This window comes from Ictalurus punctatus, chromosome 27, assembly GCF_001660625.3.
Source record: "Ictalurus punctatus breed USDA103 chromosome 27, Coco_2.0, whole genome shotgun sequence".
NCBI classification, from domain to species: Eukaryota; Metazoa; Chordata; class Actinopteri; order Siluriformes; family Ictaluridae; genus Ictalurus; species Ictalurus punctatus.
The window spans coordinates 18,158,025-18,172,643 of record NC_030442.2 but is presented as its reverse complement, the minus strand read 5'-3'; the positions used below and the strand labels follow the sequence as shown (position 1 = coordinate 18,172,643).

Genomic DNA, 14,619 nt, shown 5'->3' with positions numbered 1-14,619 from the left:
AACAAATCAAACAAAAGCAGTTGAAATAGTTCGACACAATGAACTGCTTCAAGTGTTTTCCCAAATTCAACTGAAAATGCAACTTATAATGATTTCTCCAGTTTCAAAATTATTCACCCCTGAATAGAATCCCTCACAACAGCACACATATGAGAAACAGGTGTCGTCTCAAGGCTCAACTAATCAAGGGCTTCATTAGTTGCTCCAGGTGTGCTTGAGCTGGAACACATGAAATACCTGAACTGGCTAGGGGTAGAAAATGTATGAAATACCCGGACGGGGCAGAAAAAGGAAGATATCGACGGCTGCAAGCAGATTTGTGAGAAGGCAGGTGGTGAAAAACCCTCGAGTGACTGTAAAAGACCTGCAGCGAGACTCGGTGTAACAGGCTCTGAGGTTTCAGTGAGCACAGTAAGGTGTGTACTAAATGCAGAAGGTCTCCATGCCAGAAGCCCAAGACGTTCACCACTACTGACCCAAAAGCACAAGAAAAGTCGCTCAGAATCATATAAATAATCCACAGAAGGTTTGGGATTCTGTTCTGTGGAGCGATGAAACAAAACTGGAACTTTTCGGCACGACGGATCAGCGGTACGTCTGGAGGAAGAAGAATGAAGAAAGAACACTCTGTCCACAGTCGAGCATGGTGGGGGCTCGGTGATGCTCTGGGGCTGCTTTACATCCTCTGGCACTGGAGACCTGCAGCGTGCGGGAGGAGAGATGGATTCATTAAAGTATCAGGAAATCCCAGGAGAAAACATCATGCCGTCTGTGAGGAAGCTGAAGCTTGAGCGTCACTGGACCTTCCAACAGGACAACGATCCCAAGCATACCTCACATTCCACCAAGGCTTGGGTGCAGAAGTCCTGGAAGATTCTACAGGGCCATCACTGTCACCTGACTTGAACCCCATAGAAAATCTCTGGTGGGATTTGAAGAAGGCGGTTTGAAGAAAAATGGGCTAAGATTCCTCAGGATTTGCAATGGAGTTTGAATAATTTTGATTGCACATATATATATACAAATAAATAAATCTATATTTATATATATATATATATATATATATATATATATATATATATATATATATATATCCTGAACACAAACACGTAGTCATTGAAACCATGCTTGTCGTCTGAAGTTTCTTTGGTTTCAAACTACAGCATGTTTCTAACATCTAACATTTCTAACATTTCTATCAATGTTTCTAACAATGAACGAGGCCCTATAGCTACCAGTTTAGCATCATATGTGCATGTCTAAATCATGTGTACTTTATTTACTTTTATGTTTATTTATTTTTCTGCCCTGAACAGTAGATTTACATCGTGTCCTTCTGATTTCTGTTTTCATTTCTTGTGTGTTGTTTTAGGGAACCACAGCCAGATCTCCCGAGCGATAGTGGCCATCCGAGTGCTGGATATAAACGACAACGCTCCTGAATTTCCCACCGAGTACGAAGCCTTTCTTTGCGAAAACGGCAAACCCGGTCAGGTAAGACATCGTCGATCCCCCATGTCTGTGGTGTTCACTTTCGTTGTGTTTTTAATCACGTGTTCATTGTGTTGAATTGCTTCATCTAGTTTATCCTGGCTAGGTTTCCCATGCAGAAAAAAAAACCTAAACAAAACAAAGAGTTTTCATTTCAGAGACACTCGAATGGATAAAAGGTTAAAGGTGAAAGTAAACTGGCTCTAATTCCAATCCAAATCATGAGCTGTAGTTTATTGCTTTCATAACCTATGGACATTTTTATGTCTGAAAATAATGCTGAGTTCGACGTGACTCAAAAAAGCGAGAAAACACACGGACATCTCCGTGAAAACACGTGACCATGCCTTTAATATGTCTTATTCCCATCTCAAGTGGTCCAGTGCAGGTTGCGCGACTGTTTTTCTTATTTATTTTTTTTTTTTTACTGATTCCCTCTGTGTATTGACATTGCAAAATCACCAGTTTTTTATTTTATAATATTTTTTTTAACTTAGTTACGATCTTTGTGTCATGGCACGCAACAAATGTTGGTTATACAGCTGTTTACGGACACTTCAGTATCTCGGCTCAGGACGGTCCTAGCTCCTTGGAACAAAAAGTGATCTCTATAAAAGCATTTTGCACATTTGTGTTCCTTAGACTTAGAACCTTAGTCCAAATATAGTGTTCAAGATTGCTCACAGTTCCAGTTTTAGGGTCAGTTCATAATGAGAAGGGTTCGAGTCTCACTTTAGAGTCGATTATCTCTGGTGAGGCACCAGATACGAACCTGAACTTTTCACAGGAATACAGTAAAACTGTTTTAGCAACAACTCACACACACACAAAAGGTTTCATTCAGTACACTAAAGCAGTATTATCTGTGTTTGCACCATCTTTCACAGACCTAAAGCAACCTAGCTAATCAAAGTTAAAGATTCATGCAGCAATTTATTGCCAATACGTCCTCTACTGGACCCCCGTTAGATTTATTTATTTATTTCCTTCTCACTATTGCTTTTATGTTACAGCATATTACATTTGACAGCAAAGAAAAAAAAAAAACAAACATTTTTCTTCTCCAGTCTGCATTTTCTATCCCTGATTTTTTTCCCCTGGTTTAAGCAAGTGCTTGCGTTTAAAGGTGGTGGTCTAGACGCTGTTGAAAAACCCCATCTCTGATGCTTCTACTCAAGAAATATCTGGCAACCTTGGAGGTGTGAACTACACACAGGTGATTTAAATAATCTGATTGTGGAGCTCAGAAAATCTGCTAAAGTATCTGCGTAACCCGACTCTGAATACCAGGAGCTTTCCCTGCATAAATATTGACGTAACTTTTGACTTAATATTGGCGTAATGATTTATAATCCCACTATCTGTTATCAGATTCCCTTTTTGAGTCTGTTTCCTGTCAGTGGCTCTTCCTCGTGTAGTCTCAAGAAGGTTTTCCTCGACACAGTCGCCTGTCGCTTGTATATTAGAAATCTAAACTTCTTCGTGACAATGTCTATTGTTAAAAGTGCTTTACATTTTGTTTTGAAGCAGCCTCGGACCACCTCTCTCTCCCTCTCCCCCTCTCTCTCCCTCTCTCTCTCTCTCTCTCTCTCGTGCACACGCTCTCTGTTGAACTGTTTGCAATTGCTGAATTCGATCAAATCTGCCCTTGTTTTAAGGCATAAACGCACCAGAGTTCAATTTAGAAAGAATCTTGAATGGTCTTAAAATCTACCCTTGAGGGTCTCACCTGAGTAACAACCATTTGAAAGGTCCAGTTTGGGACCTTTTTTCTGATTCCAAATTGGACCTGATAGCAGAGCAGAAGGAGAAAGGTCTACGGCGTCAGCATCAAGTTCAGGACAAAGCGTCCTTTAGATATCTCAAAATTCAGCATCATTCACTTTCCCTCACACTCAGCGACTCACTTTCTGCGTCCATTGTCAGGTTTTTCTATTCTGTGAAATAACAAGGACAAGCATTGTGTCAGGTTCCTAACTTTGAACGAGCCGTCCATCATGAAGAGAAACGGTTTGTGCTGAACCGCTCTGGCAGATTTATGGACGGAGAAGGACGAGGGGATAAATGTGAGAATGACAGCACGTGGTGTGTGGATAAAGGTCTCGGGTTTCAGGAGTGAATGGAAAGAATTTTTCATCCTGTATGGGCTGCTGTCTTTATGAGTGAGGACTCATCTGTGTGTGTATGTGTGTGTGTGTGTGTGTGTGTGTGTGTGTGTGTACAGGTGATCCAGACCATCAGCGCTGTGGACAGAGACAATCCGGCTCAAGGACACATGTTCCACTACAGACTGGAGATGCTGAACAACCCGAACTTCACCATTAAAAACAACTTAGGTGAGAAATAACAGAACACACACATGCAGAGAGAGAGAGAGAGAGAGAGAGAGAGAGAGAGAGAGAGAGAGAGAGAGAGAGATGGAGGGGGACAGACAGAAAGAGAGAGCGAGAGAAAGAGGGACAGAAAAAGAAAGCGAGAGATAGGTGGAAAGAGAGAGGCAGAGAGATAGATATAGATAGAGAAAGACAGATAAAGGAGACAGAGATCAAAAGACAGGGAAATACAGGGGAAGGGAAATAGAGAGACAGAGAGAGAAAGGCAAAGAGTGAGACAGAGAGAAAGAGAGAGAAAGAGGGCGGCAACGAGAGGCAGAGAGATAGATATAGATAGAGAAAGACAGATAAAAGGCAGAGAGATCGAGAGACAGAATGAGAGCAAGGGAAATGAGAGACAGAGAAAGACAGTCTTTTCTTTTTTTGTGTGTATGTGCCCGTATATGTTTATTTTATTTATTTATTTTTAATGCTTTAAATGTTTTAAAATATCCTAAATGTGTATTAATGGATGCTTTGGCAACATTGTGGTATAACAGCCATGTCAATAAAGCTCATTTGAATTTGAAAGAGAGAAGGACATAGAGAGAGACGGAGACACAGAGGCAAAGAGTGAGAGAGAGAGAGAGAGAGAGAGAGAGAGAGAGAGAGAGAGAGAGAGAGAGAGAGAGAGAGAGAGAGAGATACTGTATAGAGATAAAGACAGAGAGAGGGGCAGACAGAAAGAGAGACCAAGGGACACAGAGAGACAGAGACAGAGAGTAAGACAGATAGAAAGAGAGGGTAAGTCTGTACTAGAGAAGTAATCAACACCTTCTGACCAATCAGAATCCAGAATTCAACAGCGCTGTGGTGTAAATCGTGTTATTCCTGACGCGGAACCGAACCGTTATTCGAGAATAGCTGAATTGTGTTTGCTTTTATTTTGATGCGTGTAGAACGGACAGAACATCACAGATGCCGTGTGGCTTTGTTGTGTCTGGAGGGGAGATCCGGGGGAATTAGTGTACTCGTTAGTTACACTACTAACTATCTGGTTAGTTAGCAGCTGTGTGTTAGCCTGGACATCAGCTTTTACTTTTTACTCCCCGGTGCATTTTGAAAGAGAGCAAACGAACGGCATCCGAGCCGTGCTTCTACTGAGCGTCTGAGGTTCAGCTCAGCGTGGGTGATCGTATAGAGCCGTGGTGCTGTGACAGATGGCTCTAAATTTGTTTGCTAAATACCATGATTGCTTTGGTGAGCTCTGTGTCTCGTGTCATTTAGCAGCAAGACGGCTTAGTGTAGGTTACACGCACAGAAAAACCCACTCTACTCCAAAAAGCCCTGATGTTTAGGACTCGGTTCCTTCTGTCTGTAATGACTTCAGCTTAAGAAAATCCCTGCTCCATAACCAGAGGGGAAAAAAGGACAACTGAAATACAAGCATGCTAGAACCAGAAAAGAAACGGAAAACCAGTTTCTCCTCTAAAAGAGGAAGACTCCTCCCCTAAAACAACAACAACAACAACAACAACAACAACGAAAACATTCCATGATTTAAAGGAAGGAAAAAGGAAGTCATGTTTCAGAAAGAAGTGTCTCTTCTAAAATAAAGCAAAACAAAGAAAAGAAAAGGCAAGCTCGTCCAGCTGAAAGGAGAGAAAAATAGAAAATAAAGGAGGTAAAAATGTAACCCCCCCACCCCCCCCCCCCCCCCCCCCCCCCCCCTTTAAAAGAAAGCATGATGGAAATTTTTATATCCCTGAAAGAAAGACATTCCATCCTAAAATAAGGAAAAGGGTAGTCGTCGTCCAGAAAAGGCTCTTCCACCTGACAGGAGAGAAAAAAAAGACACTTCACCCCGTTAAACAAAGGTGTTTCCTTCCGAAAAGGAATGAATGAAACATTTTCAAAAAGAAAAGAAAGACAATAGAAGCTGTGTCCTAAAAGAAAGGGGGGGGGGGGGGGGGGGGGGGGGGTAAAAGAGAGACGTCCCTGTCTTAAAGAAAGAGAAAGAAGAGAAAGATAGAAGAACATTAAAAATGGTGGAAAATAAAAGGTCGTATGCTTTAAAGTTTTAGGGAAAAGAACAAAATCGGAAGCTTCCTTAGAAGGAAAGTAAAAAACAAACAAAAAAAAAGAAGCACTCGGCTTTCTAGCTTTCTTTCTAAAATATAGGACAACAACACTTCTGTCTTTCCTCTCTAAAAATACCGGGAATATACGTCCATCCTAAGAGGAAAAAATGGAAGCTTAGTGCCATTAAAATGATAAATAAATAAAATAATAATAATAATAATAATAATAATAATAATCGATAATGACGCCCTCTTCCTGTGTGAAAAAGAGAAGATGTAGACTGTGTGCTTTTGCAGGAGATCTAAAGAAGAGAGAAAATGGAGCACGAGTCCGGGGAATTTTTTCTGGTCAGCCGCTGTTCAGCCGCGTTATGAAGAAATTGACCTTTGACCTCGCACTTCAATACAGTGTTGATTAAGAATAGCGCAGCAGACGGCAGTGATTTCCTGTTTCATTCAGCGCTCAAATTCTGGGAAAGTTTAATAATGCTCCGCCACAGTGAGGCCAAAGGTAATGATTAGATAATGCTTAAAACTGTAATTACTAGGTGAGGAATGATTACAGTGTAGATACACGCCGTGTTATTACGGAAGATTATGAGGACACGAACATCAGAAATCAGCAACCATGAAAACATCCAGGCCACGGATTCGGCGTCGGCTGAAAACCTGAAACAAAAACAGCATCCGTGTCGGATATTTCTACGCAAATAGAAATGCAGAAAGGTTGAAAACGCTGGCTGAACTGTGTGTCTTTGTCTGACGTGTAGAGATCAGTGTATGGATAAAGACAAGATGGTGATCAGTAATAATAATAAAATATAATAATGCAAATCGTCAGAACCGTAGCTGATGAACACCTTTCAATGGTTTCCAGAATGAAATAAAATAATAAAAAAAATAAAAATCTTTCCTTTCTAAAGGTCATTTTATCTCGGAGTGTGCTGAAGAGCAGATGTAAGGTCAGCGTGTTTTTACAGTGAGCCTGAGGCGCTAAGGGCCTCCAGGGGTTTGTGGTAAAAATGGTCGTAGATAGATATCAAAGACTCGACATGACAGTGTCAAGCAAAAAATGAAGCTAGTCGAATTTCAAAAAGTTCAACAATGCTAATAAAAACACGTGGAAATGATTTAAAAGTAAAAATTATTTTTACTGTTCAACTATCAGGAGAATGAGAGATGGTTTATATTTTGGCTTTCCATAAAGAAAAAGACACTAATGTAATAATAATAAAAAGAGGCAGAGGAAGAAGAGGATGAAGAAGAACCACCTCTCTGTTTTCTCTTTCTTGACATTAATAAGACAAAAAATCTGCAGCTTGTCATTTTTTATCATTTATTTAAAAAAAAAAAAAAAAACTCCTCTGTCCTTAAAGTTACAGCTTTATCTGTGACTGTTACAAAGTGCTGACACTGGAGACTCCTTCCACACACGTTACATAAACACATTTTAACATGCGACGTAACACCTCACCACGTCCCTGTGAACGAGCTGTTACCATAGAAACGGTCACACCTCATGACGAGAGAGTCGATATAAACCCGCGCTGCTGTCGGAGAAACGAACGCGGTGCAAAAGAAACTAATTGTGAACCGAAGTACAAACAGAGACATTAGCATACGGAAAGTTTGGAAATAATTGAAGATTAGCTCTGTTAAAACAAGAAAAGAAAATTCCGCCTGCCAGTTTTTCTTCCTCCGCGCTTTACGGAAAACAATAAAGCCGGAAACGTTTGTGTAATTAAAATGATAAAGCGAAGGGAAGTATTTGAAAAATAATTGCTTTTGTGATATTAGAGAGAGACACAAAAGCGTCACCTTTGTATTTTTCATTAACGTGTTTATTAACTTAAATGAAATCTGTGGCGGATTCTCCATCAGCGAGTATTAACGCGCCGCAGGAAAACTTGCTCGGGGACGCACTTTGTTTTCACATAAAGGTGATGCGTTTGAGACCCGAGGAAGGCTTTCGTGATGAAAAAAGTCATTTCCGGAGCTCATTTATTCCACTCATCGCCGCATTATCTCCATGTTCACGGCACCTCCAAGCTTTTCTCGTCCCACCTGCTTTATTCCGTTTCTCTCCCGTGAACGTACGGAATACGTTTGAGACTATTAGACGATTAGAAACCCATCTGTGGTTCGCGGGAGATTCGTGGGGAGTATAAAGTACAAATATGAAGCGAAGAGATGATGAGGAAGTAGATAATGAACACCGAGACACACTGAAGAAGCTGGAGAACTTTACTCCGCTTCTTTTCCTTTTTTTTTCTCCCTCACGCAATACATTTCCACAAGGATCAGAGTTTTATTGTCCTGCCTCTAGCAAATATTCTACAAAAGCACTGAGAACAAATCTAATTTATTTACTTTCTTAAGCCTCCTTCTGGGTTCTGCGCTTTGTAATGTTCTGTCCTGTTGTTCCAGGTTCCCTTCTGATTTTATAGCAATTTATGAACATTTCTAAGGACCTGGCCCATAAAAGTACTTTTGTGACGCACTCGACCAGGGTTAACTTATATTAGCTAGCGCTAGCAGTGAAGATTACAAAATCATACACTACATCCTCTCAGAAATCCCGCCATGTTAGCACGTTAGTTAGCAAGCTTGCATTAGAAGTGAATATTCTGAATATTTAATACTTTTTTTTTAATCATTTCAGAGTTTCACATTAGCTAGCTAGCGAGATTTACCTATAAATATTGTGGACATTTTATAAATATGACTTAAAAATCCTCTGCTGTCCTGTCAAGGTCACTTATATTAGCTAGCACGCTAGTTTTAGAAGTGAATGTTCTGCATATATTAAATATACGACGTAATAAAAATCCTCTCAGAGTTTTAGATTAGCTTATTTTATCTATCTAGCATTAGCATGAACATGTATATGACTTAAAAATCTTGACAAATCCTGTCAGGTTAGCTCATGTTATCGAGCTAGATAGCTAAGAAGAAAACATGTACTGTATGGCTTGAATTCCTCTCAGGAAATACTGTCAAGCTAGCGTTTGTAAACTAGCCAGTGATTATTTCCGAACGTTTTATGAATAATTAAAAAATGCTTAAAATGCTTTTAGAACTCCTGTCATGCTAGCTAGCTAAGAAATAAATCCATTTTAAGTAAAGTCTCTGGGGGAAAAAATGATTTAAAAATAATTTATTTTGTCCCAAAAGACAAAAAGTGCACGTGAATGTAAATATCCAATACATCTTCATTAAGTATTTTTTTTTTCTCTCCTCAGACAATTCCATCAGCATCTTGGCGAAGCACGACTCGTTTCGCCGTCAGAAACAGGAAGTGTACCTGCTGCCCATCGTGGTGAGCGACGACGGAGATCCGCCGATGAGCAGCACCAACACGCTGACCATCCGAGTGTGCGGCTGCAGTAAAGACGGCGTGGTTCAGTCGTGTAACGTCGAGGCCTTCGTCCTGCCCATCGGCCTCAGCATGGGGGCGCTGATCGCCATCCTCGCCTGCATCATCCTACTGCTGGGTACGAGCTTCTCAATTCCTCCACATGTGTCGTGTTTAATTATTTCACTGATGTGATGTGATGTATCGATGCACAGGTTGAAATGTCACATCTGTGTAACAAGTTTGTTTTTATTAACCCTTTTATAATGTCTCGACATGACAGCGGAATCCTGAAGGGGGTGCTATTTAGCTGTTAGTTTAATTGCAGCTACGTCGCTAATGTTCAGTTCTCTGTGAGCAGTTATTTATTTCGATTCAATTCAGTTTTGATAAACATGCTGGAATAATAACATTTCAGATATATTTGTATCAACAGTAAAGGAATGTTTAGAAATGCCGCATAAAAATTACGAAAACCTGAACAGTTAACTTAAACAAGCTAATAAACAAAAGTTCCTAGCAATGTAAGATTGTTGTGATTGCTTAAGCATATGAACTAATGAAAATGGAGAAGAAGTAAATAGTTTACATTATTTATTTACAATATTTAATAAAATAGTGGCGGTCATGGATGGGGCACGGTGGCTTAGTTGGTAGCACCTCTGGGGTTGGTGGCTCGAATCCTACCTCTGCTGTATGTGCATGGAGTTAGTATGTTCTCTCCATGCTTCGGGGGTTTCCTCCGGGTTCTCTGGTTTCCTCCCCCAGTCCAAAGTCATGTGTCGTATGCTGATTGGGATCTCTAAATTATCTGTAGTGTGTGAATGTGTGTGTGTGTGTGTGAGACAGATAGTGTACCCCCAGGTTTAGTGGTATAGGCTCCTGGCTCCTCCGTGACCCTGTATAGGACGTCAGTGGTTTGGGAACTGGATGGATGGATGGATGGATTTCATTTCATGCCTGAAGTATTAACGTCACCGTAAATATAGTACGTCAATAAAGAGTTAATGAGTGCAGCATAGTTTAGTTTATCTAAATCTTGTTTGTTAACTTGTGTCTTTCTAGTGATCGTGGTTCTGTTCGTGACTCTGCGGCGGCACAAGAGTGAACCGCTGATCATCAAAGACGAGGAGGACGTTCGTGAGAACATCATCACGTACGACGACGAGGGCGGCGGCGAGGAGGACACGGAGGCGTTCGACATCGCCACTCTGCAGAACCCCGACGGCATCAACGGCTTCCTGCCTCGCAAAGACATCAAACCCGAGCTGAGCTACAGCATCCGCGCCGGACTCAGACCTGCGGCCAATGGCGTCGACATCGACGAGTTCATTAACGTCCGGCTCCACGAGGCTGATAACGACCCGACGGCACCACCGTACGACTCCATCCAGATCTACGGCTATGAAGGTCGAGGATCGATGGCTGGATCTTTGAGCTCGCTGGAAACTTCTTCGTCAGATTCGGACCAGAATTTCGATTATCTCAGAGAGTGGGGCCCGCGGTTTAGAAGACTCGGAGAGCTCTACTCGGTGGGCGAGAGCGACAAAGAAACTTGAGGCATTCCTCTTTTTTTTTTCACCTTCATGATGTTCGCATTATGGTGCTCGCCAGACCACGATTAAAACGCATCTGTTTCAACATGGCGGGAACTTTTTTTGTTTTTTATTTATTTTTATTTTTTGGAAACTGTTAGAGACAAACATACTAGGGTTAGTCATCCACATCAAAGTGCATAAAGGGGCTGAACTTCACCACCACCACGGTGTCTGTCGTAGGAGGTCACTGATCCTTGTGGAGTCTTTTAGATTAAGTGTTTTTGGCTCGTCGTTTGTTCACTGTGACCACCGGTAGGTTCTCGTCGGTCACGTAAAGAGAAAGACGGAAAACGAAAAGGTTTCAGAGATGTGGATGAACTTCCGAGGCCTCAAAATGGTTCCACACGTCTCCTTAACATCATCCAGCCAATCCGAGGAAGAAAGGAACCTTACAAAATCGACTAAAAAGCAATATATGGTCTACTATATTGAATGTATGTGTGTATGTTTAAAGGTGAGATAAGTGTACAATATTGGCTTTAATAGATATTAGTTGAGATAGCATTTGATACCGAGTGGCCGGATTTCCTGAAAAGCCTCGCGGCTTGCTTTATACACCACGTTTGTATTCACGCTCTTAGTGTGTTTCACACTCGAACATTAGTAGCCTATAACAGACTGAAGACAAAAAGAGAAATGTAGAAACAACGAGGCCTTCTTTTTACAGAAGCAAACATTAAATACGGTTGTATTTGAACATTTTTGGAAACATCAATCGTGTTTACTTCACTAGCGTAGTATGATTTATAAATATATGGATATTCATTGTCTGTTTTGTGCTGCGGGTATAAAAAAAAAACAATATGGTGTCATTTCGGTTTCTCTTTTTCTGCTTTGTTTCATTTGTCACAGAAAAGCTCTTTTTATAGTCACTAATATCAGAACTACAGTACTGCAGTCCATGCAGACGTCAACAACGATCCTGTTTACACCTGGTCATTCCATGCCTCTTGTTTTGAGGATCAGAGACATAGATCTGGAGCACCATTATCCATGTAAAAATGCAGATGTAATTAAACCTGTTCAAAAGAGAATTGAATGAAATGACTCAAGATTACAGAAGGTCTGAGATGCCATTTAAGCAGATGTTATATAAGAGTAAACACGTCTGTGCACAAAAGACACACTGGGCAATGAAAAACCCTCTCGATATATAACGTCATGACCGACATCCCGAACAATATGTCATACATGAAACCCCTTCTGATAACATGATAAATTACACCTCTTTCGATATGTTAGGTCAGAACTTTAACCCCTACCAATGCAATACATCATAACTGAGATGTGTCCCAATATATTAAATCACGACTGAAACCCCTCCTTAAACACAATGTCATGACTAAAACTACTTCTTAAACTTAATGTCATGACTAAAACTACTTCTTAAACACAATGTCATGACTAAAACTACTTCTTAAACACAATGTCATGACTAAAACTACTTCTTAAAAACAATGTCATGACTAAAACTACTTCTTAAACATGACGTCATGACTAAAACTACTTCTTAAATACAATGTCATGACTAAAACTACTTCTTAAACTTAATGTCATGACTAAAACTACTTCTTAAACACAATGTCATGACTAAAACTACTTCTTAAACTTAATGTCATGACTAAAACTACTTCTTAAACATGACGTCATGACTAAAACTACTTCTTAAATACAATGTCATGACTAAAACTACTTCTTAAACATGACGTCATGACTAAAACTACTTCTTATTCAGGCTGATATATCTTATCATGGCTGAAACCCCTCCTCGTGCATGATATCATGCCTGAAACCCATCCCTATACATTCCGTCATAATCGAAACCCCACCCTAAAAGTTTTGTCGTAACTGATACCTCTTGCAATACCTCCTCCAAATTTCTCATAACCAAAACCTCTCTTGATACATTATGTCACTACGGACATGTCTTCCTATATTTTAGATCATAACGGAAACCACACCTTATAAATTACGCCATAACGGAAACCTAACTGAACCTTGGCCTTGATCGATTACGTCATAAAATCCCTCCTTATACATGAAGTCATCACTGTAATCCTTCCTGATACAAGCTAGCTAGCTTCACAGGACGTTTTTCTCCTTGCTACATACTTTACACTATTAAAGACGGTTCGCTCTGGTACATGAGAACGTTGGCCACGGGATACCGTAAGACCTTCGTGTCGGCGGTGTGTAAAGGTGAACATGACAATCCAGCTACAAAACTCGTGAAATGATCAGGTGAAAACGGCGTCCATGACACTGACTGTGAGTCCACGGAGAAGAGATACTGTGTGTGTATATATGAATATACTGTATACAGAGTACCAGTGATCATTTCAAGCACAACCCCCCCCTCCCCCACCCCACAGACTGTCCAGCGGATCTGTGTATAACCCGTCGGTCACGTAGGAACCATAACCCATAGACTGCAGACGTGTGTGTAATGTTCCACACTGTATGATAGTAGAGAAGCAGGAGGAAAAAAAAGAGACGTGTACATAGTCACTGCTGACATTCTTTAGCTTTCTTTGAGGACATTTTGTTTATGCACGTTAGCTCTTGCACATGGAGATCTCCGAATGGCACTACAGCTGCGTGCGTTCCTCCGTTTCAACCGATCCTCTACACGGCAGTTTTCAGTAGAACCCTCACGACAGACTCACATGCAGATCATATTTTATACTGTGCTTTAATGCTTATATACTTGTATGTTGAATTATTTACTCTGCGTATTGTAATCTAAGATACCCATGTATTGTTTCCTACTTTGTGAAATATATTTTTATAAATATTCATGTGGTGGGGCATTTATTATATTAATATATTAATAATAAGGTAAAAAAAAAAAAATCGACACCATTTCTTTATTTATTTATCAATTTATTTATTTTCTGTCTTTTTATATTACTATACACATTTTTTTTTTTTTACAAAAAATCTTTATCGCTATTTTATTTGTGCATAGTTTATTTATTTTTTTAATATTTATTCATTAATTGTGTATTTAGTTGCATGCTTGCTTTTAATTTTCAACATAATTATTATACATGTACTATGTTTGTTTGTTTGTTTGTTTGTTTATATTTATATATCTCTTTTATGGTACAACGAACACGAGCGGTTTTGGCTTGTGGCAACAATCAATTTTCTGAGTCCAGTCCTCACCAAGAGGCGTGGCCACCATTCTAACCAATAGAAATGCTAAGACTGGTCATGTGATCCACCGGATCCACCATTTTTCCCTTTAGTGAAAATGGATGTTTTAAGCAGAGTTCCAGTCATAAATATCGAGATAAAATGTTTGCTGCGTGTTTATTGGTAAGTAAAGATGTATTTTGAATAACTTTATAACAGAAATATAGCCATAAGAAACGCATGAGAGTCTGTAGCTGTACACATGTGAGCACCAGTTACAATGATCACCAGAGAAGAAACCAGGCATCTGGTGATGTTGATGGGTTCCAGACTTCAAGCAGTCACGGACTGCAAAGGTTTTTTTTTTTTTTTTTTTTTTTAAGTATTAACCATGACCATTTAATTTATGATTGTCATTGTGTCCAGTTACTTTTGACCCCTAAAAAATACAACCACATCTCAAAAGTCCTGTAGTTCCTACACCATTCACTTGATTTGGACGTAAATATCCTCAAATTACCTTGTCAAATGTCCAAATATTGACATACCTGACTGTATATATTCTTTTTGTTTATATATTAGGTTTAAAAACATTACATCATTGTATTATGTGAGCGGTGGATGCGTTGACTGAAGTGGAGGGA

General features: G+C 40.0%; 1 protein-coding gene across 1 annotated transcript in view; it reads left to right on the top strand.

Annotated features, from left to right (window-relative positions):
* cdh8 (cadherin 8) overlaps positions 1 to 13,646 on the top strand; it is a 140,967-nt gene extending 127,321 nt beyond the window's left edge. The window contains exons 9-12 of the mRNA XM_017458355.3: positions 1,373 to 1,494; positions 3,716 to 3,827; positions 9,127 to 9,378; positions 10,305 to 13,646. Of these exons, the coding sequence (XP_017313844.1) occupies positions 1,373 to 1,494; positions 3,716 to 3,827; positions 9,127 to 9,378; positions 10,305 to 10,798 (980 nt within the window). The 3' untranslated portion in view covers positions 10,799 to 13,646. The remainder of the gene's footprint in view (positions 1 to 1,372; positions 1,495 to 3,715; positions 3,828 to 9,126; positions 9,379 to 10,304) is intronic.
* The last annotated feature ends 973 nt before the right edge of the window (positions 13,647 to 14,619 follow it).